The 22,423-nt window shown below is 38.4% G+C and overlaps 1 protein-coding gene and 1 pseudogene across 1 annotated transcript; both read right to left on the bottom strand.

Moving 5' to 3' along the window:
- Positions 1 to 108: 108 nt before the first annotated feature.
- Positions 109 to 1,739, bottom strand: LOC125354324 (dnaJ homolog subfamily A member 1-like). The gene is given in 3 exon segments (XM_048349937.1): positions 109 to 844; positions 847 to 1,294; positions 1,296 to 1,739. Coding segments are annotated over 3 exon segments (1,191 nt in total). The 5' UTR covers positions 1,722 to 1,739; the 3' UTR covers positions 109 to 527.
- Positions 1,740 to 15,115: 13,376 nt separating this feature from the next.
- Positions 15,116 to 22,079, bottom strand: LOC125355288 (annotated as a pseudogene).
- Positions 22,080 to 22,423: the final 344 nt, after the last annotated feature.

The following is a 22,423-nucleotide window of genomic DNA, read 5'->3' as shown; positions in this document are numbered from 1 at the left end:
TAACACATGCTAAATTATGTATTTCGCCACTCTTCAAGTAATAGTTGAGGCAATAAAATGCAAAGATATCACAATGAGTCCACTTAATGCAAATTAACTAGACAAACATTTCTCTACATATTAACTTTTTCAGATTACTAGCCAAATACAAAGGTTTAGCCCCACAAATTAATGATAAAAGGCCATACACCAAAGTCAACACATATACCTAGCATTTCAGTTTAAGCTTGTCCATGTACACAGCTGAATCAATTACAATATGTGGTTTAACAGATGCTAGAGGAACTATTTTGAAAGTTTTTACAAGTATTAAAACTTCATCTTGCACACAAGTCATCATACATACAGAGCAAAGTCAGAGCTTTTATATTTGTGTTTATTCTTCATTTAACTTTTTAAAACACTACTATAGTTGAATATTACAACAAAAAACAATAGCAAGTAGTGAACTTATTTATGATTACAGTCCTTCACTCCGTCACTACTGCATTTAAAATGCCAGTAGTGGGTGCTATTCACTGGCTCCATTATGAGGTTTGACACTGAACACCACCTCTAGGGTGATGTTCATCATCCTCATAAGCTTCTCCATTATAATGGCGTCGTCTTTCCTGATTTGGATCAAAATCCACAAGTTCTACCTGATCCATTTCATCAGTCTCTTCTACTTCCTTCCTCTCAGGAAGGAGTTTTTCCAGCAAAAAGAGTTTATCAGGAGAGAGGAAGCCATTTTCAGGAAAGTTTACCTTAAACTCAATGATTAGGCGGCCCTTTTCATATGGTCGTCGATAAATTGGCATGCTTTCATTTAGAACACATTTGATATCTCCATGCTTGATTACTGACCTGGATGAGAAGTGATGACTATGGTTCGGTTGTCAAGAGTGGAGATTGGCTTTTGGAAGCCACACAGTGCTTCAACCAGTTGTATGTCCATACACATGAAAAGGTCTTCTCCTTGTCCTGTAAAAACAGCATGGTCCTTCTGGTCTAATACAATGATGATATCTCCAGGCTCCAATCCTGGTTCTTGGTCTCCTTCACCATGGAATGTTATCTTCTGGCCATCTTTCATGCCTTTGTCAATATGAACTTTCAGAATCTTCTTCTCTCCAACTATTTTCCTTCCATTGCAGCTTTTACATCTATCTTTAGGACTAATCCTTTCTCCATGGCCCTGGCACTCCATGCACACAGACTGAATTTGCTGAACCATTCCTGGTCCTATCTGATGAATTCGTATTTGCATCCCAGTATCTCGGCAGTTGGGACAGCACTCCACGGCCCCTTTTTTTACCACCATGGCCTTCACATTTGTCACAAATCACATTCTTTTGCAGAGCCAGTTTTCTTGTTGCAATATTATATAAATCTTCTAAGGTAACTGAGAGCTGATGCACAACATTTTTACCTCGCCTTTCTCTCTGCATCCTTCCTCCTCCTCCAAAAAACATATCAAAGATGCCCATGGGGGAGCCAAAACCGCCACCTGCTCCACCCTCCTTAATTGCCTGTTCTCCTCCTTTGTCATATAATTCTCTTTTCTTGGCATCAGAGAGAACCTCGTAAGCTTGAGAAATCTGTTTAAACTTTTCTCCTTCATTTGGATTCTTATCAGGGTGGTACTTCAAGGCTAGTTTCCTGTAAGCCTTTTTCAATTCTTCCTGGGCGGCATTGGGTTTGACTCCCAGAACATCATAGTAAGTGGTTTCTTTCACCATTTTCTAGCTGGTGAGTTGGCTGGGGCCTATGAAGGAGCAGGAAGGAGCGCGTAGCTGTGCGAAGCTGGGGCAGCCGCCGCTCCTCCCTGAATCTCTTTTTAAAGGACAAAGAAGCTCAATATCTGGAGTTCCTATTGAGTGTTAACCAGGATAATAAAATTTGCTTCCAAATCACATCAACCTGGCTGTTCCTTCATTTATTCTGTATTTTTTCCATTTAGAAAAGTAAAGAATATAGACATAGTCAGCTACTAATGGACCTCCATTAAGTTAGAACTCCTTAAGACTGTTTAAATGTCTAGAATCACTTAGACATTCCTTTATTGATACACAAAAGCTATTTTCATCTGGTAGTTTTCTTCATTTCCTTAGTTCCTTGGATAGTGCCCAACATGGAATGTATGAAGTGCTTGGAGATGTTAAGGCACTGTAAAAGCTGTTACACACAGAGGAAAAAATAGAATAAACATGCCTCCTATGTCTATCAACTCTTTCTTTTTTTTCTTTTTTTTCTTTTTTTTTTTTTTTTTTTTTTTTTTTTGCCAGTCCTGGGCCTTGGACTCAGGGCCTGAGCACTGCCCCTGGCATCTTTTTGCTCAAGGCTAGCACTCTGCAACTTGAGCCAGAGCGCCACTTCTGGCCATTTTCTATATATGTGGTGCTGGGGAATTGAACCCAGGGCTTCATGTATACAAGACAAACACTCTTGCCACCAGGCCATATTCCCAGCCCCATCAATCAACTCTTGATGAACAGCACTGAATCTCGATGACATCACATCTTATAAATCTTTCTTTCTTTCTTTTTTTTCTTTCTTTCCTTCTTCTTCTTTCTTTCTTTCTTTTTTTTTTGCCAGTCCTCGGGCTTGAACTTAGGGCCTGGGTGTTCTCTCTGAGCTCTTTTTCTCAAGGCTAGCACTCTACTGCTTTGAGCCACAGTGCCACTTCTGGCTTTCAAGGCAGTTAATTAGAAATAAGAATCTCATGGATTTTCCTACCCAGGCTGGCTTCGAACCATGATCCTCAGATCTCAGCCTTCTGAGTAGGTAGGATTACAGGCATGAGCCACAGGCGCCTGGCTATAGGTGATCTTTACATCTGGCATTTTCACTTCATGTAATATTCTTTTTTTTTTTTTCTTTCTTTTTTTTTTTTTTTTTTGCCAGTCCTGGGCCTTGGACTCAGGGCCTGAGCACCATCCCTGGCTTCTTCCCGCTCAAGGCTAGCACTCTGCCACCTGAGCCACAGAGCCCCTTCTGGCCGTTTTCCATATATGTGGTGCTGGGGAATTGAACCGAGAGCTTCATGTGTAGGAGGCAAGCACTCTTGCCACTAGGCCATATTCCCAGCCCTCATGTAATATTCTTGAGGCCCATCCATGTTGGAGTAAGTTTCTGTGATTTAAACTTTTTTTTAATTCCTGAATAGTATTCCATTATGTGAACATACCACATTTTACATATTTTCAATGTTTTTGTCCCAGTTTTGACCCAGTTTGGGAGGGGTTACAAAATGTTTTATACACACACACACACACACACACACACACACACACACACACGTGCATACAGACATATTTTTAAAGATAAACTGTATTTTTTTTTTCTTGAACTCTTGACCTGTACACCATCCCTGAGCTTCTATTGCTAACACTCTACCACTTGAACCATAGCGCCACTTCCGGATTTTTCTGTTTATATGGTACTGAGGAATCAAACCTGGTTTCATGCATGCTAGGCGAGCACTCTACCACTAAGCCACATTGCCAGCCCTAAACTGTATTTCTTAATGCTTTAGATTTACAAAAAATATTTTAACAATAATACAATAGTTTCTGTATATCTTACCCCATTTCCTGCTATTGTTAACATTTTATAGAGTATGTTACATTTAATATACCATTACATTAAATAATGGAGAACTATAGTATTGTATTCATTTATAATAATTAAAGATACTAATTTAGTATATTAATGCTCTGTTAACTAGAGCCAATACTTGAATCTGATTTCCTTATTTTCCCCCTCTATTGTTGATTTTCTATAGCAGAATCCCACTATAGTACCACATGATATTTCTTCATCACATCAGATTGAACTTCTCCCAGTGGTGACATTTTCTCAGATGTGCCTTGACTGTGATAACCTAATAGACTTGAGAAATATGTTGTCGAGGATTTGGTATCATGTCCTCTGTTGGGATTCATCTTAGGCTTTTCTCATTATTAGACTGGGGCTCTGGGCTTGGGAGACGAAACCCACAAAAGTAGGGCATTGTTCTCATCACATCTTACCCAGGAGGCACACTGTCCTCCTGACTTAAGTCTGTTGCTCTTGGTCTTGATCAGCTTTCTCTGGGGATAGTAGCCAGCTTGTCTGCTATGAAACTGCTACTTTTATTCCCCACTGTCAGTCTATTCTCTTTGAAAAGGAAGTCACTCTGCCTGCTCTCCTCCCACACTAGAATAGAGAGTTAGGATATCTCTTTGAGCTAGATGATATGCATAAATTATTTGGAATTTTTCTGCATGGGAAGGATATTTCTTTTCTCTCTCATATTTAATCACTTGTTTATATTAGTGTGGACCCAAGGATTAGTTGAGTTATGATCCATTTATATTTTAACTTGTTCCAGTGTTAGCTGTTGGAGCTCTTTCATTTCTGTTTTCAATTTCTTTTTATTTTCTGTTACTATGAGATGCCCCAGAATTGTGCAAATCCCACACTAACCCTAACATCAGCTATTTTCCCAAGCAGTCTTGCTATTTTTTTAATGGGATTAGAAAGCAAGGTCTGAGATATAGATCTGCTCATTGTTAATGCAGTATCATGGCCTGTAAGCCTGCTTAGCTAACACAGAAATCCATGTGTGAGTACTCTCCCAGGGATGATCATATTCTACATCCCTACCTATGAACGTTAAACATGTATTCATACACTAATCCATCAGCGTATAAATCATCCTGGCCTCCACCTTTCCTTATCTGTAAACTCCCACTCCAACAGTGAGAAACCTAACTTACACATCTGATGTCAACTGACTCAGTTGTTCCGTTCCAAATTATATACTTTGCGGAATCATAATTGTGAAGCTATAATCCCCATGAGAAATAACTATCAACCAGAGACAGAGCTTATGCACCATTTGTTTTTATTTGTTTTTGTTAGTAGACACTAATTTGGCCAAGCACTGGGGGCTCACACCTGTAATCATAGCTACTCAGGAGGCTGAGATCTAAGGACTATGGTTCAAAGCCAACCCAGACAAGAACATCCATAAGATTTTTTATCTCCAATTACCTACTAAAAATCTGGAAATAGAGCTGTGGCTCAGAGTAGTAGAGCACTAAGCCTTTAGCACAAAAACTCAGGCACTGTGTCCAGGCCCTAGGACTGGCACAAAAACAGAATAAAAAAACAAGACACTTTTGTATTTTTGTTTAAAGTCACCACTTACCTCTAGAGTTATTAATATAGCACCTCTTTTTTTCTTTGTTTTATTTTCAAACTGATGTACACAGAGGTTACAGTTTCATATGTTAGGCATTGGATACATTTCGTGTACTGTTTGTTACCTCCTCCCTCATTACCCCCTCCCCACTCCCCCTTTTCCTTTCCCCCGCCCAAGAGTTGTTCAGTTCATTTACACCAAACAGTTTTGCAAGTATTGCTTTTGTAGTTGTTTCACCCGGTGTCTCTCGATTTTAGTATTCCCTTTCAGTTTCCTAGTTCTAATACCAGTATACATGGTTTCAATGTACTCAGATAAGATACAGAGATAGTGCAGGTACAACCACAGGAAGGGGATACAAGAGGATCATCAATAATAGAAGCTACAGCTACACATAACACATTGAAAGTAGTTACAACAGTGATATAACAATCGTTTCCATAACCTGGAGTTCATTTCACTTAGCATCATCTTATGTGATCATAAGGGTATAGCTATTGGGCTCTTGTGATCCTCTGCTGTGACTTGCCTAAACCTGTGCTAATTATTCCCTATGAGGGAGAACATAGAGTCCATGTTTCTTTGGGTCTGGCTCACTTCACTTAGTATAATTTTTTTCCAAGTCTTTCCATTTCCTTACAAATGGGGCAATGTCATTATTTCTGATAGAGGCATAAAATTCCATTGTGTATATGTACCACATTTTCCTGATCCATTCGTCTACTGAGGGGCATCTGGATTGGTTCCATATTCTAGCTATGACAAATTGTGCTGTGATGAACATTGTTGTGCTGGTGGCTTTAGTGTGTTCTTGTTTGTGGTCTTTTGGGTAGATGCCCAAAAGTGGGGCTGCTGGATCATAGGGGAGCTCTAGGTTTAGTCTTCGGAGGAATCTCCATACCACTTGCCAGAGTGGCTGAACCAGTTTACATTCCCACCAACAATTAAGTAGGGTTCCCTTTTGGCCACATCCCCTCCAAAATTTGTTATTGTTAGTTTTCTTGATATATGACATTCTTCCTGGGGTGAGATGGAATCACAATGTTGTTTTGATTTGCATTTCTTTTATGGCCAGTGATGTAGAGCACTTTTTCATATGTCTCTTGGCCATTCTCATTTCCTCATCAGAGAAGTCTCTTTTTAAGTCTTTAGCCCACTTGTTGAGGGAGCTATTGGTTCTTTGCGGTTTTGTTTTGGAGGAATGTAATTTTTTTAGTTCTGCATATATTTTAGATATGAGGCCTTTGTCCATTGTATGGCCAGTAAAGATCTTTTCCCAATCTGTGGGCTTTCTGTTTATCTTGTGAGTATGTCCTTTGCCCTGCAGAAGCTCTGCAGTTTGATGCTGTCCCATTTGTCCATCCTTTCTTCGATTTGTAGCATGTCTCACAAACTTTCCTGCCCAGACTGGCTTTGAACCTCAATCTTCAGATTTCATGTTCCTGAGTAGCTAGGATTACAGGCATGAGCCACCAGCTCCTGGCCCACTCTCATTTTAATAGGACATTAATATGTTTCTTGGAATGCCTTTTGCTTGCTTGCTGCCTTGAATAGCTAGGATTAGAGGTGTAAGACACCAGCACCAACAAGGATTATGCCATTCTAATAGATATTTTTCACTGCTTCAAATTTATTTGTTGAAATCTCATTTGGATTTTTTTCTTCTCTTTTCCTATTTTTATTTATATATCCCATTCAATTGTTTATATGGCCCTACTTTGCTATTTTCATTATATTTGTTCTTATTCATTATTTTATTATCTTTACATAGTTGTACAAGGGAGTTGCCATCTAACAAAGCAGTTTATGAATATATTTTGATCAGTGTCATCCCTTTCAATATTCTCACTTATCCCTTCCTTTTGCAACCCTTTCCTCACTCTTTTGAGTTTTGTATGCTATACATTGGATTTCAGGATACACGTTCTCCTCCTTCTCCTCTTCATTCATCCACCCCTTTCTCCTTGACCCCACCCACTCCTGCTTCCTGGTATTTTATTTTGTTGAACTATGATATTGCCTTTCCAAGGGATTATACTACTTGAATTCTTCCTTGAGTCTATCATATTTCAGTTAATACATCTGTATACACTGTTTGAACTCTTAATGGATGTCATTATAGACTGTGCTCTCATCCCCAAATTAATTTGTTGTAGTCCTAACTGTGCTTATGATGGTACTTAGAATTTTTCTTTTGAGTTGTGGGGCTTGAACTCAGGGCCTGGGCACTGTCCCTGTGCTCTTTTTCACTCAACGCTAGTGCTCTACTACTTTGAACCACAGCTCCATTTCAGATTTTTTGGTGGTTAATTGGGGATAAGAGTCTCATGGACTTTCCTACCTGGGCTAGCTTCAAACCGTGATCCTCAGATCTCAGCCTCCTGAGTAGCTAAGATCACAAGCATAAGCCACCAGCATCTGGCTGTGATGGCACTCAGATGGGACTTTTGAGAGGCTCTTATGCTTTAGTTCTGAAGTATCACTCACTTTACTAAAATATATTTATATTTACTTCAGAGTGCTGGATCAAATTCCTGGTCCCTCAGAGACAGTTTCTATCGATTATCATACCTTTGTTTCCATATGTGGACATACTTCCCCTTTTTGCATATTTTTGCATATTTCCTTCCTATTTTTTGCATATTTTTCCATTGGATAGTTGAGATAATATATGGCCTCGACTCTGGATTCTATCCCTTCCATGAGAGCTGTTGATGTTGCTTTGTTTGTGTAAATACTTGCTTGGATTAATTCTGTAGAGTCTGCCTTCCCAGTAGTATAGTCACTAATGTCTCAGTTCAGGTTTGTTTATCATTTTTAAGCTTGGCTCCCTACCTTGGAGGTTAGCTAAGATTGATCAGAAACTGTGCATAAATATCTTGAACCAGTAAGACTTCCACCTTCTGCTAATAAATCTCTGTGGATTTAAGGAATGTAATCAATATTCAGGCAGTTTGTAAATTGTTCCAGATCATGCTTTCTTCATGTGGAAGGCCTCAGATTTGTAAAAGACAAGTAAATAGGGACCATTTGGATATCTTCCTCATGTTCCTTGAACATGCATAAAACCTTCTAAGTCAAGAGGGATAAGTAAACACTTTTCTTTTGAGAGAGAGAGAGAGAGAAAGTTTTGTTCCTCAGTAATTCAGACTGCCCTTAAACTCATGATCCTCCCGCTCAGCCTTCTGGGTAGGTGTGCATGACCAGGCAGGCCCAGAAAACTCAGTAAATTCTTGGTAGACATGGATTGGATAATGTGGTTATTGCCACAGGAAAAAAGCAGTGAATGGTCCAGGTTAGAAGAGAGAGTGGTAGGGAATTCTAAGAATGATGTCCAGTGCTCCTGGCCCTTTTATAATACCTTCCTCCTTTGAATGAGGATGGAATATAATACTGAGATTACAGGAGTAAAATATAATTCAATCAAGTGTTTTTCAAAAGCAGATCATTTTTGTGTCTGGCCGGTGGAAGATGTCAAAGAGCCTACCTGTGGGAGGAACTTGGAACATCATTAATAGTTTGAGAGGTAGAGGTAAATTAAGGGTCATTTGTTATGCAACAAAAGAAAACTAATAGCCTGGTGTCAGTGGCTCACACCTGTAATCCTGGCCACTCAGTAGGCTGAGATCTGAGAATTGCTGTTCAAAGCCAGCATGGGCAGGAAAGTCTGTGAGAGTCTTATCTCCAATTAACCACCAGAAAACCAAAAGTGGTCCTGTGTCTCAAGTGGTAGAAGCACTGAAGAGCTCAGAGACAGTGCCCAGGCCCAGAGTTCAAGCCTCACAACTGACAAAAAAAGAGAAAGGAAGGAAGGAAGGAAGGAAGGAAGGAAGGAAGGAAGGAAGGAAGGAAGGAAGGAAAGAAGGAAGGAAGGAAACTAATATGCAGACCTACTTATATCACTATATGCTATATGACAGAAGTAGCCTTGCAGATCACTGGCAAATGAAGGGAATATTCAGTGAGTAATTCTGTGAAATATGGCTACACATACAAGGGAGATAAAAAGCTGGGTCTCTGCTCAAAATATTGCCTGAAAATAGAAATAGGATGTGTTTGCAAGACATTTTAGAAGAACCCTGTGAGCCTAAAGTAAGGAAGAATCTCATAAAAATTTAAAATAAAGAAAAAACTGGAAATCTAACTACACACAAAAATTTTAAATTCTTCTAATCAAAGGTCAACACTTAAAAAGGGGGTGTGGGGGATACAAGCTAAAAACCAGGAGTGACTGGTATCTGAAGTATCAGGACAGAAGCATATTTGAAGAGGAAGTTGCCATCTGTGTTGAAAGATTCTGAAAGGTGAAGTAGGAGGAAGACAGTAGAATGTGCCCTGGATTTGATAATACAGAGAACACTAGTGACCAAAGCATTGGGGAGGGAGACAGAGGAAGTCCAGCCTTGTACTTGAACAGTTCTTGGTCCAGAAATGCCCAACTTTCTACAATGTACCTGTCACTCACATTTTATCATGCATTAAATGTCCTGTTGCTTACATATTATTACTATAGCAAGGCTTTAGAGAAGGTTTTGCTGGAAACACTGCTTTTTTACATGGACCTGTAAAATGTCCACTGGGTAAAAGCAATGCATCCATTTTACACCTCTCCCCTTTGTTCTCTTCATAAATCAATTAGGATTCCAAGAACAATGGGTCTGATAGAGAAACAAGTCAAGAGTAGAATCTACCCCCTCAGGCAGCAATGATTTATCTGACCAACCCTGAAAATAAAAGGTCAACCAGATCACAATCTTGGTCAACCTGACCAAGACTGGTTAACTATGAATGCTTCTTGCCTACCCACCCCTTTCCTATATGGTCTGGAAGCTTGTATCAGTTTCCCCAAATGTAGAACTGAAGATGCTACTCCCTTTGCCTTCCCAGTGCAGCTACACTGATTAAATCCATCTCCTGCCTTTCCTCAGCTACTTTGTCAGTGATTTCTGGGGAAAATGTCTGCTCTCTAATATGTTGGGGCTTGCCCCCACAGCCTCTGATCTAAGACTCCACTAACATTCTCTTTAGAATATTTAAAAACATGGCAGTCGGTTTCTACTTTTCTCTTATTCTGTAACAGTCCAATAGAATCATGATCTGTTCCATTATATTCTTAACTAATTTCACATGGCCTTTATGGTTCTATCATTTTTTTCCTGATATCTCTGTCTCTGACTCTGTGTCTTTATCTTACTCTCTGTCTCTCTGTGTTTCATGAGAGAACTATAATGAAATGGGAACTCCCTCTAGTAAACAAACAAGCAGAAAAAGGTCTTAGTTGTTTGTAATCACGCTGAGCTTTCTGGGGGATCAAATAAAGGAGTTTGAAGGATACCCAGTCAGTTGCTAAAACCCCAGAACACGTGTGTGTGTGTGTGTGTGTGTGTGTGTGTGTGTGTGTGTGTGTATCTGTGGGGGGGTTAGATATTACATGAGATATAGATATATATTGTATCAAAAAGGAAAAATCACTCTGAAAGTATTATCTCCTCTTCTCTTTTCATCTCCCTTCCAAGATGGAGTCTAATGCCCATTTTAGCCCCATTACTCCTTCAAATATAAGTCGCGCAAACACAGCACAGAGGACTGCCACAGAGAGCTGTTCTCCTCTAGGAGGGCTGTACTGAACCACCACACCTTGAAAATATTTCTCTTCCTCGAAATTATTTTCCCCTGGCAAATAATCAGCTCCTAAATTGCAGAAGCTCTGGGTGTACTCAAAGATTTCAAAACCCCCTAATGATGATTATAGTTAAAATATTTAAATAGGTTTTTCATTTTCTTTCTGGGCTAGGTTATTTTCTAGTCCTCTTCAGGAGCTCCTATTGTTCAATCTTGACAGAATTCTCTGTTAGAAATTATAGCCTGCCGCCTTTCAGCATCTTCATTAAAATGCAGTGCTGCCAGATATATCTGCATGCATATGAATGAAGCATCTATAGAATAATTAAGTCATGAATAACACATTGCTGAATGTGGCTTTTCCTGAATAGAGAAGGAATGTTATTTATGAACCCAGAAATTTTATATTAAAAATAATTGACAATAACAAGTATTATTTGAGGACTCGTTAACTTAAATTATAATCACCCTGCTACAAACTCCATTTTTAATAAGTGGAATTTACATTGGAAAATGTGGACTTACTCACCATTTTTCTTCATTTTACTCAAAATACTCCTCGAAAAGCTTTTGGTACTGAGGGTTTGCATATTTTGAGACTTTCTTTCTTGATCTATTATAAACAAAAATGATTCAAACTAATAGTGGTATATCAAAAGAAAAACATATACCCTATTTGTGATATATTATTTTTGTTCCCAGAGCCTGGATCCTATAACCTTGGTCATTTCTTTTTCTAGAATTTTTATTAGCACAAACTGGTTGTACAAAGAGATTTCATTTTGATATTAACATACATGCATGCAATGTATTTTGATCAAATTCACCACAACTGTTACTCTTTTTAACAAATATTTTATTGTCTTTATATAGTTGTTCAAAGTTGTTGTCATTCATCAAAGCAGTTTATGACTACAATATATCTTGATCACTGTCACTCCTTTCAACATTCCTACTCACCTGTCCAAACTCCACTCCTTCCCTTATGTATTGAATTTTTGTCACTTAGCAAATCAGTTTATGCGTACAATGCATCTTGATCTATCACCACTTAAACATCTGCACTCCCCTTTGTCCCATCCCTTCCCTTACATTTCTCAGTTTTGTTGTATGTACAATGAATTCTTGCCTGCATTCTCACTCCCTCCTCCTTCATTTTCTATATATGTGGTGCTGGGGAATCGAACCCAGGGTTTCATGTATACGAGGCAAGCACTCTTACCACTAGGCCATATTCCCAGTCCCTGACTTTGTCTTTTTAAAGAATTATATTATTTACTCTCTCCATAAGGTTTATTACCACCCAGTATGCGTGTTACTCTTTCTTAACCTGTCTTTCTTTCCCACTTTCCCTTTACCAATTTTCAGTTGGTTGAATTATGCTATTTTTCACACACACACACACACACACACACACACACACACACACACACTGTCTCCCCTAACATTGCCCTTTTACTATCATAAATAATTATTATTACTATATTGTTATTATCTAGATTCTATAATTGTCAAAGTTTCTAACTAGAACATTGAGTATCATTTTTGTCTGTCATAGGGCTTGAACCCAGGACCTAGGCAAGGTCCCTGAGCGTTTTTGCTCAAGTGTCACTTCTGTTTTTCTAGTAATTAATTGGAGGAAAAAGGCTCACAGACTTTCCTGTCTGGGCTGGCTTTGATTGGTGATCCTCAGATCTCAGCCTACTGAGTAGCTAGGCTTAAAGGCCTGAGCCACCAGCACCAGCCTGAGAGTATCTTCATTAAAACATTTGACCTTTTGCCTGCAGCAAGTCAAATACCTCTAGAACAGCTCCAGAGCATAGACAATGTTTGTTGTTGTTGTTTACAAAAACTCCTTTAAAATTCACCTAAATTTGTGCTAATGATGTGTTTTTCAAATGGGGTCCAGTTGCCAATGGAACCAATAATTGTGCTTAGAGTGCTGAAACTCCCAGCCCCATTCCATAACTCCAGGAAGGAGAGAGAGGCAAAGATTAAGTTGATTACCAATGGCCAATAGTTTTATCAATGCTTCATTCATTGTTTCATTCAATGAAGCCTCCACAAAACCTAAAAAGGAATGAGAACTTCCAGGCTGGTGAACAGGATCTTATCAGTGTACAAGATCAGTGTCAGAGCTGGGGATGTGGCTTAGTGGTAGAGTGCTTGCCTAGCATGCATGAAGCCCTGGGTTCTATTCCTCAGTACCACATACAGAGAAAAAGCCTGAAGTGGTGGTGTGACTCAAGTGGTAGAGTGTTAGCCTTGTGTAAAAAGAAGCCAGGGACAGTGCTCAGGCCTGGAGTTCAAGCCCCAGGACTGGCAAAAACAAAAAAAAGATCGGTGGCATGATTCAAATTGAGAAGGATAGAAGCCCCTGTATTTGGGATCCTAGAAATCAGTTCTCCATCTAGCTGTTTATTTCTGTGCTTAAGATATCCTTTGTAAAAGGTGAAAGATTTATACAATATGAAGAGAAGCCTATGTGCATATGACCGTATAAAATGATGCTTACTGAAGTGAACTCCAAGAAACAGAATGAATCAAGAGGTTTTCTTTGTTTTGATTTTTACTTTTCACAGCTCTTTTCTTCCCCCTGTTTTCTTCAATTTTGTGACTGTTTTTTAATTCTGTACCTTTTGCCAAAATTGTCTATGTTCACAGCACATCTCTGACTTCTTAGATGATTTTCTATGGAAGATAAAGCACACACCAAATGAGGCCATGGCCACTACCACTGGATTATGTGTTTCTTGGCAGCTCTGCTGTGGCTCACTTTTGTAATCAGAAGTAAAAAGCAGAAGGAAAGTCTTATATGGAGGTGGCTGGTCTGCCTTTTCATAAAACCCACCATCGCCTATTTGGCCTATGAGACTATGCTTTTTCTCACCTAAAAAGAGGTTTAAAAATGAGGTCTGTTCCATAAGCTGTTTGGACTTCTTTTATTGTCAAGGTGAAATACAGAGGGCTTACAGTTACATACGTTAGGTAGTGAGTACATTTCTTGTCCAACTTGTTACCCCCTCCCTCATTTTTCTCCCACCTTCCCTCCTCACCAATTCCTTCCCTGAGTTGTACAGACAGTTTACAACATATTGTCGTGTAAGTATTGTTGTTGCATTGGTTTGCCCTTTACCCCTTGTCTCACCATTTTAATGCTAGCCTTCCCTTCCTTAATTCAGACAGACATATATAAAATACCCAGGGTGCCAGAATCAAATACAGTGACAACAGGGACTAAATTATAGGGCAGATGAACAGAAGAAAAAAGGAAAGAATTTCACATAGTGTGTTGAAAATAACATCAATGATAAACCACTTGTTTCCATATTTGGGAGATTATTTCTCTTAGCATCATCTTATGCAATCATATGTACATAGCTATTGAGCTATTGTGATCATCTGCTAGGACTACCCTAGACATATCCTAATTATTACCAATAAAGGAAACTATAAAGTTTATGTTTCTTTGGGTCTGACTCACTTCACTTAGTATGATTTTTTTCTAAGATTTTCCATTTTCTTATGAATGGGGCAATGTCATTCTTTCTGAGAGAAGCACAGAATTCGACTGTGTATATATACCGCAATTTCTTGATCTATTTACCTACTGAAGGCCATCTGGGTTGGTTCCATATTTTAGTTATGCTACCCAAAAAAAATGCTGCTATGAACATGGTTGTGTTGGTAGCTTTAGTATGACCTTATTTATGATCCTTTGGGTAAATACCCAGAAGTGGGATTGCTGGGTAATAGGGAAGCTCTAATATGTAGCCTTTTGAGGAACCTCCATACTGCTTTCCAGGGTGGTTGAACAAGTTTACACTCCCACCAACACTGTAGTAGTATTCCCTTTTGGGTCCACCAGCAAATGGTTTTTTTTTTGGTTGTTTTTTGTTTTTGTTTTTGTTTTTGTTTTTTGGCCAGTCCTGGGGCTTGGACTCAGGGCCTGAGCACTGTCCCTGTCTTCTTCTTGCTCAAAGCTAGCACTCTGCCACTTGAGCCACAGCGCCACTTCTGGCCATTTTCTGTATATGTGGTGCTGGGGAACTGAACCCAGGGCCTCATGTATACGAGGCAAGCACTCTTGCCACTAGGCCATATCCCCAGCCCTTTATTAATTTTCTTGATGATGGCCATTCTCACTGGGGTGAGGTGGAATCTCAATGTTGTTTGTTGTTGTTGTTGTTTTGTTTTTTCACGTAATACTGTCTTTAATTACCTTAAGTCTTATGGTCACATAAATCTCAATCCTTTTCTCCAAGAAGTTGGCAAAAAGAACCATTATCAATCACACATACATAATAATTCCACAAAAACTTGTGAATAGCTGCATAAAGAAAATCCTGAATTATAACTTTGTCTTAGTATTCAAAAATAAAGTTGGTATTGTATCTATCACAGTCACTTTTAAAAGCATCTGAACTTACAGACCAACTGTAAAATGTGAGAAGTGTTAAATATTCTTTATTTGACATTTATACATAAGCCACACTAAAATATCTTTCAATAAGTAAAAGGCAGATTTCAGAGACAGGGAATTGTAATTAAATTGGCTTAGTGAAGACCAAAAATATAAACATTGCTTCCTCATCTTCAACCACTGCCTTTAACAAGTTAATGATCACACATTCAAACAGGTTAATTTTGCTTGATTATCAGACAGAGAAGGGATTTCCCCCCATGTTTAAAAGATGTTCTCATAGTTAGCTATATAAATCTGAATATAAAACCAATCTGACAGATTTGGAGATGGTATTCCCTAACTTGTTGAAAAATTGAACATTAGTAAGTCCAGTCATATCACAGAAAGGGGAACAAATGACAGTATTTTTTTTTTAAAGATCACATTCACTTAACCATAAGCCGGTTTTACTTAAATCAGGACTGCCCAAAAATATTCTGCCAGCCATTCATGATATCAAATCTGGTATTAGAGATCAATTGAATTATGGTACACATTAAAAAGCCATGAGACATTTGTTTTGCAATAAATAAATAAGGCAGTGGCTATTACTCATTTGTAGTTTTTTTAAGGTAAGCTATCAAGTCTGCCCTTTCTCCCTTCTTCTTAATGCCAGCGAAGATCATTTTTGTTCCTGGGATGTACTTTTGGGGATTCTCCAAGTACTCCATCAGTGGATCCTCTCCCCAGGTTATTCCTTTGTTCTTATTGGCATCTGTGTAAGTGAATCCAGCTGCTTGACCTGTCTTCCAACCAAACAGACCATGGAGATGAGGCCCAGTCTTGTGCTTGCCTCCCTTTTCAACAGTGTGGCACTGGGCACACTTCTGAACAAAAAATCTTCTTGCCTTTCTCAACATCACCCATTTTAAATTCGCTCCTCTGTCGCTACTACAGCAGACAGCAGCTCGAAAGCCAGACGTCCTCCTCTCTCTCAATGTTGTTTTGATTTGCATTTCTTTAATGGCCAGTGATGTTGAGCATTTCTTCATGTGCTTCTTGGCCATTCTCATTTCCTCTTCAGAGTAGTCTCTCTTTAAGTCTTTAGCCCATTTATTAAGGAGGCAGTTGTTTCTTTGAGGTTTTGTTTTGGGGAACTTAATTTTTTGAATTCTAAGTATATTTTTATATGAGGCCCTTGTCTGTTGTATGGTCAATGAAGATCTTCTCCTAGTTTATGGGCTTTCTACTTATCTTGCAAGCTATGTCTTTTACCATGCAGAATCTCTACAGTTTGATGCAATCCCATTTGTCCAACCTTTCATTTGTTGTGTTTCTGAGTCTTCATTAAGTTTCTACCTGTGCCAAACAGCCCAAGTCTTTCTCCTTCCTTCCTGCAATGTTTCCAGAGTATCTGCTTTTACCTCAAGGTCCTTGATCCATTTGGAATTGATTCTGGTATGGGGTAATATACAAGGGTCTAGGTTTAGTTTAGTTTTTTGTTTGTTTTTGTTTGTTTTTTGCCAGTCCTGGGGCTTGGGGTTAGGGCCTGAGCACTGTCCCTGGTTACTTTTTGCTCAAAGTTAGCATTCTACCTCTTGGGCCACAGCACCACTTCTGGCTTTTTCTGTTTATGTGGTGCTGAGGAATCAAACCCAGGACTTCATGCATGCTAGGTAGGCAAGCATTCTACCAAAGTCACATTCCCAGCCTTAGCTTTAGTTTTTTACAGGCATTTAACTAATTTTGCCAGCACCATTTGTTGAAGAGGCTATCTTTCTTCCATCCTATTTTTTTGGCTTCTTTATCAAAGATTAGGTAGCCATAGGTCTGTGGGTTCATTTCTGGGTATTCAGTTCTATTCCATTGGTCCTCAGGCCTGTTCTTGTGCCAATACCAAGCTGATTTTATTACTATCACTTTGTAATAGAGTTTAAGGTTTGGTATTGATATTACTCTAGCACTGTTCTTCCTGCTAAGGATTGTTTTGCTATTCAGAGGTTTTTTTTATTGTTCCATATGAATTTCTGGATTGCTTCCTCTATTCTGTTAAAGAATGGCGTTGGGATATTGATGAGTATTGCATTGAATTTGCAGATAGCCTTTGGCAGTATTGCCATTTTCACAATGTTAATCCTCCCAAACCAGGAGCATGGAAAGTTTTCCTACTTCCATACTTTTGCTTTAATTTCCTTTTTCAATTTTTTAAAGTTTTCATCACAGAAGTCTTTGACTTCTTTGGTTACAGTTATTCCTAGGTATTTTTTGAGACTTTTGCAAACGGAGTTGATTTCCTGATTTCAGCCTTACTCTTTGCATTGTTGACATACATGCTGTTTGGATTTTGAGGCTTAATTGGTGTTGTTTCTGGGGAATTCATTGCTTTAATTAATGATGTGCCTTGAATATCTGAAATGAAGAATGCCATTGCAAACATGAATAAGTAATGAGCACAATTTTCTTTATCTGAGCTGAGGAGTGTGGCTCTTACCTCCCAGGATCTCCAGTACTAAAAAACAAAGCTGACCTAACTACATTTTGGAGTGCCTGATTTTACGGCTTGAAAGTGTTCGATTATTTTACATAGAAACTGGGCCCATCTTCAAGGAAATCAAAGCGGAAATATAATCAATTTGCTTTGGAGCACATTTAGACATTCCCTTACTGCTTATAAATCAATAAACTACATTCTAGATCAGGATTACTCAATTTTCACACATTTGGGGCTAGATAATTGCTTGTTATAGGAAGTTCATTCTGTGCATTGTAGGATGCTTAACTTCATTCCTGATTTCTGCCCACCAGGTGCCACCAGCACTTCCTGTTTGGGAAAACCAAAATGTTCCTAAACTTTGACAAAATTCTCAGAAGCCAAATTGTCCTTGCTGAGAGTCACTGGTCCAAATGAAAGACTTATCTAACAGAAAGGTTAAGAAACACACTAATTAGTTACAGATATGTTTACTGAGAACTTGTAAAATATCGTGTGTGGTATAATAGAAAATATTTTAATTACTAAAATAATTGGAAAGACCTTGAACAAGAACTCCAGATTTATATCTGGTGTTAACAAGCCACGTGGTCCTGAACAATTCATTTTCCCCTTCTAATGCTGAGAAATGTAAAGCAAAGATATTACTTAGATGAGTGGAGAATGCAGCCTAAATGTAAATATGACATTGTGCTTCGAATGATCATTATTTGGATGAGTCCACCAGAATTTAAGATGATCTTGAAAAGCTACATCTAATCAATGACATTTGCATTTAGATAAACATGCATTTAGGCTCAGAAGTTCATGCCACAACAGAAATAACAGAATAGGGAAAGTTTGGAGTAAAGCTATTAATAAGAATAAAACTAGGCATCTCAAGAATTAATAAGTTAATTAAAATCCTTAGTCTTAAGTAGTCTTAAATATATAAAAGGAGGCTTGTGATCATAACAATGAGGGTAATATTCTCATTGTATGCTGTGTTGCTCTTAACCAAACCAGAAATGCAATATTCACTTTACTTCTTACCTCTGTAAGGAACATCCATAGTAGACACATCAGAAGTCTAAGGAGGCACAACAGAAATAGTTTGTATTCTTCATAGAACCTCTTCATTCAACAAATAACTATTGGAAGCCTATTATGAAGCAAGTTCTGACCTCTGACAGTGAATAGACAGAATGAAATAATATGCCTCCTTAGGACTTAAATTCTATTGGAAGAGACAGACAAGAATCATTAGTTTTTAAAACCAGGCACCAGTGGCTCATATCTACAATCTTAGCTCCTCAGGAGTCTGAATCCTAGAGGACTAAGGTTCAAAGTCAGCCCAAGAAGAATAGTCCAAGAGACTCCATCTCCAATTAACTAGCACAAAACTGGACTGGAGACATGGCTTATGTGGTAAAGGACCACCCAAGCAAGCAAACTCATTAAGATCATAGGGCCCTGTGCTCAAACTCTGAAACCAGCCAAAAAAATTATTAAAATAAAATGAGAGGTGACACTGCCCAAAAAGAAATGTACTCTTTACCTGAAGTATGTAACAGTAACATCTTTGTATACCAACTTATAATTACAATAAAAAATGAATTAATTAATTAAAAATAAAATGTTACATAAGATAACCTCAGAGAGACAAATGGCATTTGTTTTCTCTCCTGGAGGGTAGATCTAAAATATTCTGGGACATGATAAATTATACAGGACTCTAGGCATTCACACACAGTGAGACCAAAGGCAAAGGTGCAATGCCTATGTGCATCTGATCATATAAAATAGTATTTAAATTCTAAATTAATTCCAGGAAATAAGAGGCTTTGTTTCTATTTGTTCTATTGTTCATTTGGAAACATAAGGGTGACACAAGAATTTAAGGACAAAGGGTAAACATATGCAGCATATGTTGAAAAGGAGCTATACCATTTTCTTGTGGGTAGAAGTGGGAAGGAAAAATTGGGGAAGAGCAAGGGAAGGGGTGACTTTGTTCATAAAGAAATATACTCTTTACCTGATTTATGTAACTGTAACCCCTCTGTATATCATTTTTATAATATTTTTAAAATAGGATAGGAGAGAATGATGAAAGGGGTAGCATCAATTGAGATGCATTGTTCTTGTAAATTGACCTGTTAAATGTTAACTCCTTTGTACAACTACTTAAAAATAATAAAAATACAACTTAAAAAATAGAATGTCATTAGTTTGAGCAATGAAATAAAAATGAATCAAAGAATCTATGCTGACATAATTTATAGAAAAAAATAGATGATAGAATTTGAACAATTTTTTTATTTAAGCAAATAAAAGGCATATGTTTGTACAAAGATCAAAATGTGGAGTTCAGCCCTATTACGTAACTGTACCCCTTTTGCACAACACCTTGTCAACAAAATTTAATTAATAAATAAAAAAAACTTAAAAAAATAAAAATAAAATAAATGTGGAGTTCAATGTCTTAAAGGAATAGCACAGAGGTCTGAGTGTAGAGGCTACCAGGGGAGTCATAAAAAGATGATATGAGGGCTGGGGAGATGGCCTAGTGGCAAGAGTGCCTGCCTCATATACATGAGGCCCTGGGTTCGATTCCCCAGCACCACATATACAGAAAATGGCCAGAAGTGGCGCTGTGGCTCAAGTGGCAGAGTGCTAGCCTTGAGCAAAATGAAGCCAGGGACAGTGCTCAGGCCCCGAGTCCAAGCCCCAGGACTGGCAAAAAAAAAAAAAAAAAAAGATGATATGAAGTTCAGATCATACAAAGCTTCATAGTTTAATAGGTTATGTTAAGAGAACTTCATCATTTATTCTGAGTAGCCTGAAAGTCATTTGGTAATTTCAACAAAATGATAGATTGGAAAACATTTTACGGCTGGGTTAAGCATAAACCATATGGAAGGACTTGAACCTGGAGGATAATTGGAAAGCTTCATGAAAAGCTAAGATGGTACCAGTGACTCGGTTTGAAAGAGAAGAATATGATACATCAGACTGATAAATGAAATCAAATAGAAATATGGAGAACCATGAACCAAGATGGGGAGAGACAAGTTAAGTGATAAGAAGGTAACATTCTGCCAGGGGCTGGTGGCTCACACCTGCAATCCTAGCTAGTAGGGAGGCTGAGATCTGAGGATCACAGCTCAAAGCCAGCCCAAGCAGGAAAGTCTGTGAGACTCTTTATCTCCAATTAACTACCAGAAAACCAGAAGTGGCATTGTGGCTCAAAGTGGTAGAGTGCTAGCCTTGAGCAGAAAAGCTTAGGGGCAGCATTCAGACCCTAAGTTCAAGCCCCTCAATGAGAAAGAGAGAGAGAGAGAGAGAGAGAGAGAGAGAGAGAGAGAGAGAGAGAGAGAGAGAATGAGAGAGAGAGAGGATAGATATAAATGGAAGGTAACATTCTGTATCTTTCATAGAACATAGCTATGAAGGAGGAATTTGGCTTAGTGCACAAACCATTAAAACCCAAACTAAGAAGTTACAGTAATAGAGATGACTATGAATGTTATTCTTCATTGGAAAGAAGTGGCGCTATGGAACAGGACAACCAAGTGATTTTAACCTTAGCTCATGCTTCGTTAGCTGGCCACTTCAAAGACTTGGTAATCCTTCTTTCACTTAATTCTCAAAACAATCCCATTTTAAAGTTAATAAATCATAGTTCATAAGTAAGTTGTGAAAAAGCAAGTCAAGGTGGAGGTTAGTAAAACCGATAACTATGAGCTAAGGTTAACTTTCTTATCATTTTTCTCTTGCTTCAAACAGTATAAACTGCCAAAATGTGTGCAGTGGTCATGTATTTTTCCATAGTGACAACATTTTTCTCTCAGAAGAATGCCTAAGGTGGACTAGTTTCAGCAGCCTCTGTAATATGCTTACCTTTCAGGTTTTAAAGTACTGAATTTGTACTTTATTCCTTTTTAAATCTGGTTTGGAACCCTATTATTTGGACCCTAATGTCAATGTTTTGTTCTTTTTAGCCAGTATTTCTACTCAAAGCTTAGCATAGCACTTCTGGCCATAGTCTGCATAAATAGCAATGAGAGGACTATGAATTAGAATAATTGGTCCTAAACAATTAATAGGTACATTTTATTCAAAGGTAAGAGGATTGAAATAAATAACCATAGCTGGGAGCCTAGTCTTAACTAAGACCATCAGGTATTCAAGAAGATACTCAAATCATTGAGAAAGATACAGTTGAAAAGATTTAAAAATCAAACGTGGCTTGACTGGGGGCATGATAAGGCAATAGCGCATGTCCTAGACCTCAGACTACCTGTGTGCCAACTGAAGAATTGTGAGCTATAGTACCATACCTGAGAAAAAACTTGTAAAATGGATGTATTTCTTCAGAATGGAAGCCTAAATCCAACTACCTCTTCTGCCATTAGAGTTTTCTAAATTATAAGCTGTAGCCTTACTCCAGTATGTGCTTGTCTCCAAATATACCCTGTGTGGTATTTGCACACACTATTTCTGCTCCCAGAATATCTTAACTTGACCTGTTTTCACTTGGATAACTGCAACATTACACTTGATCCAGGAGCTATCTTTGCTGTAAAGCTACTAAGGATCCTTCTCTTTTACCCAATCATCCTTCTGTCTGATCTCAAAGTTATTGAGCTCAAACCTGCTTTGGAGCAATACTTACTAGGGTGTGTGTGTGTGTGTGTGTGTGTGTGTGTGTGTGTGTGTGTGTGTGTGTGTGTTTGCTTGCACTTATTCTCCAACA

Source organism: Perognathus longimembris, chromosome 7 (genome assembly GCF_023159225.1).
Source record: "Perognathus longimembris pacificus isolate PPM17 chromosome 7, ASM2315922v1, whole genome shotgun sequence".
In the NCBI taxonomy this organism is placed as follows: Eukaryota; Metazoa; Chordata; class Mammalia; order Rodentia; family Heteromyidae; genus Perognathus; species Perognathus longimembris.
Note: the sequence above shows the minus strand (reverse complement) of the source record. Positions and strands in the feature narration are given on the sequence as shown.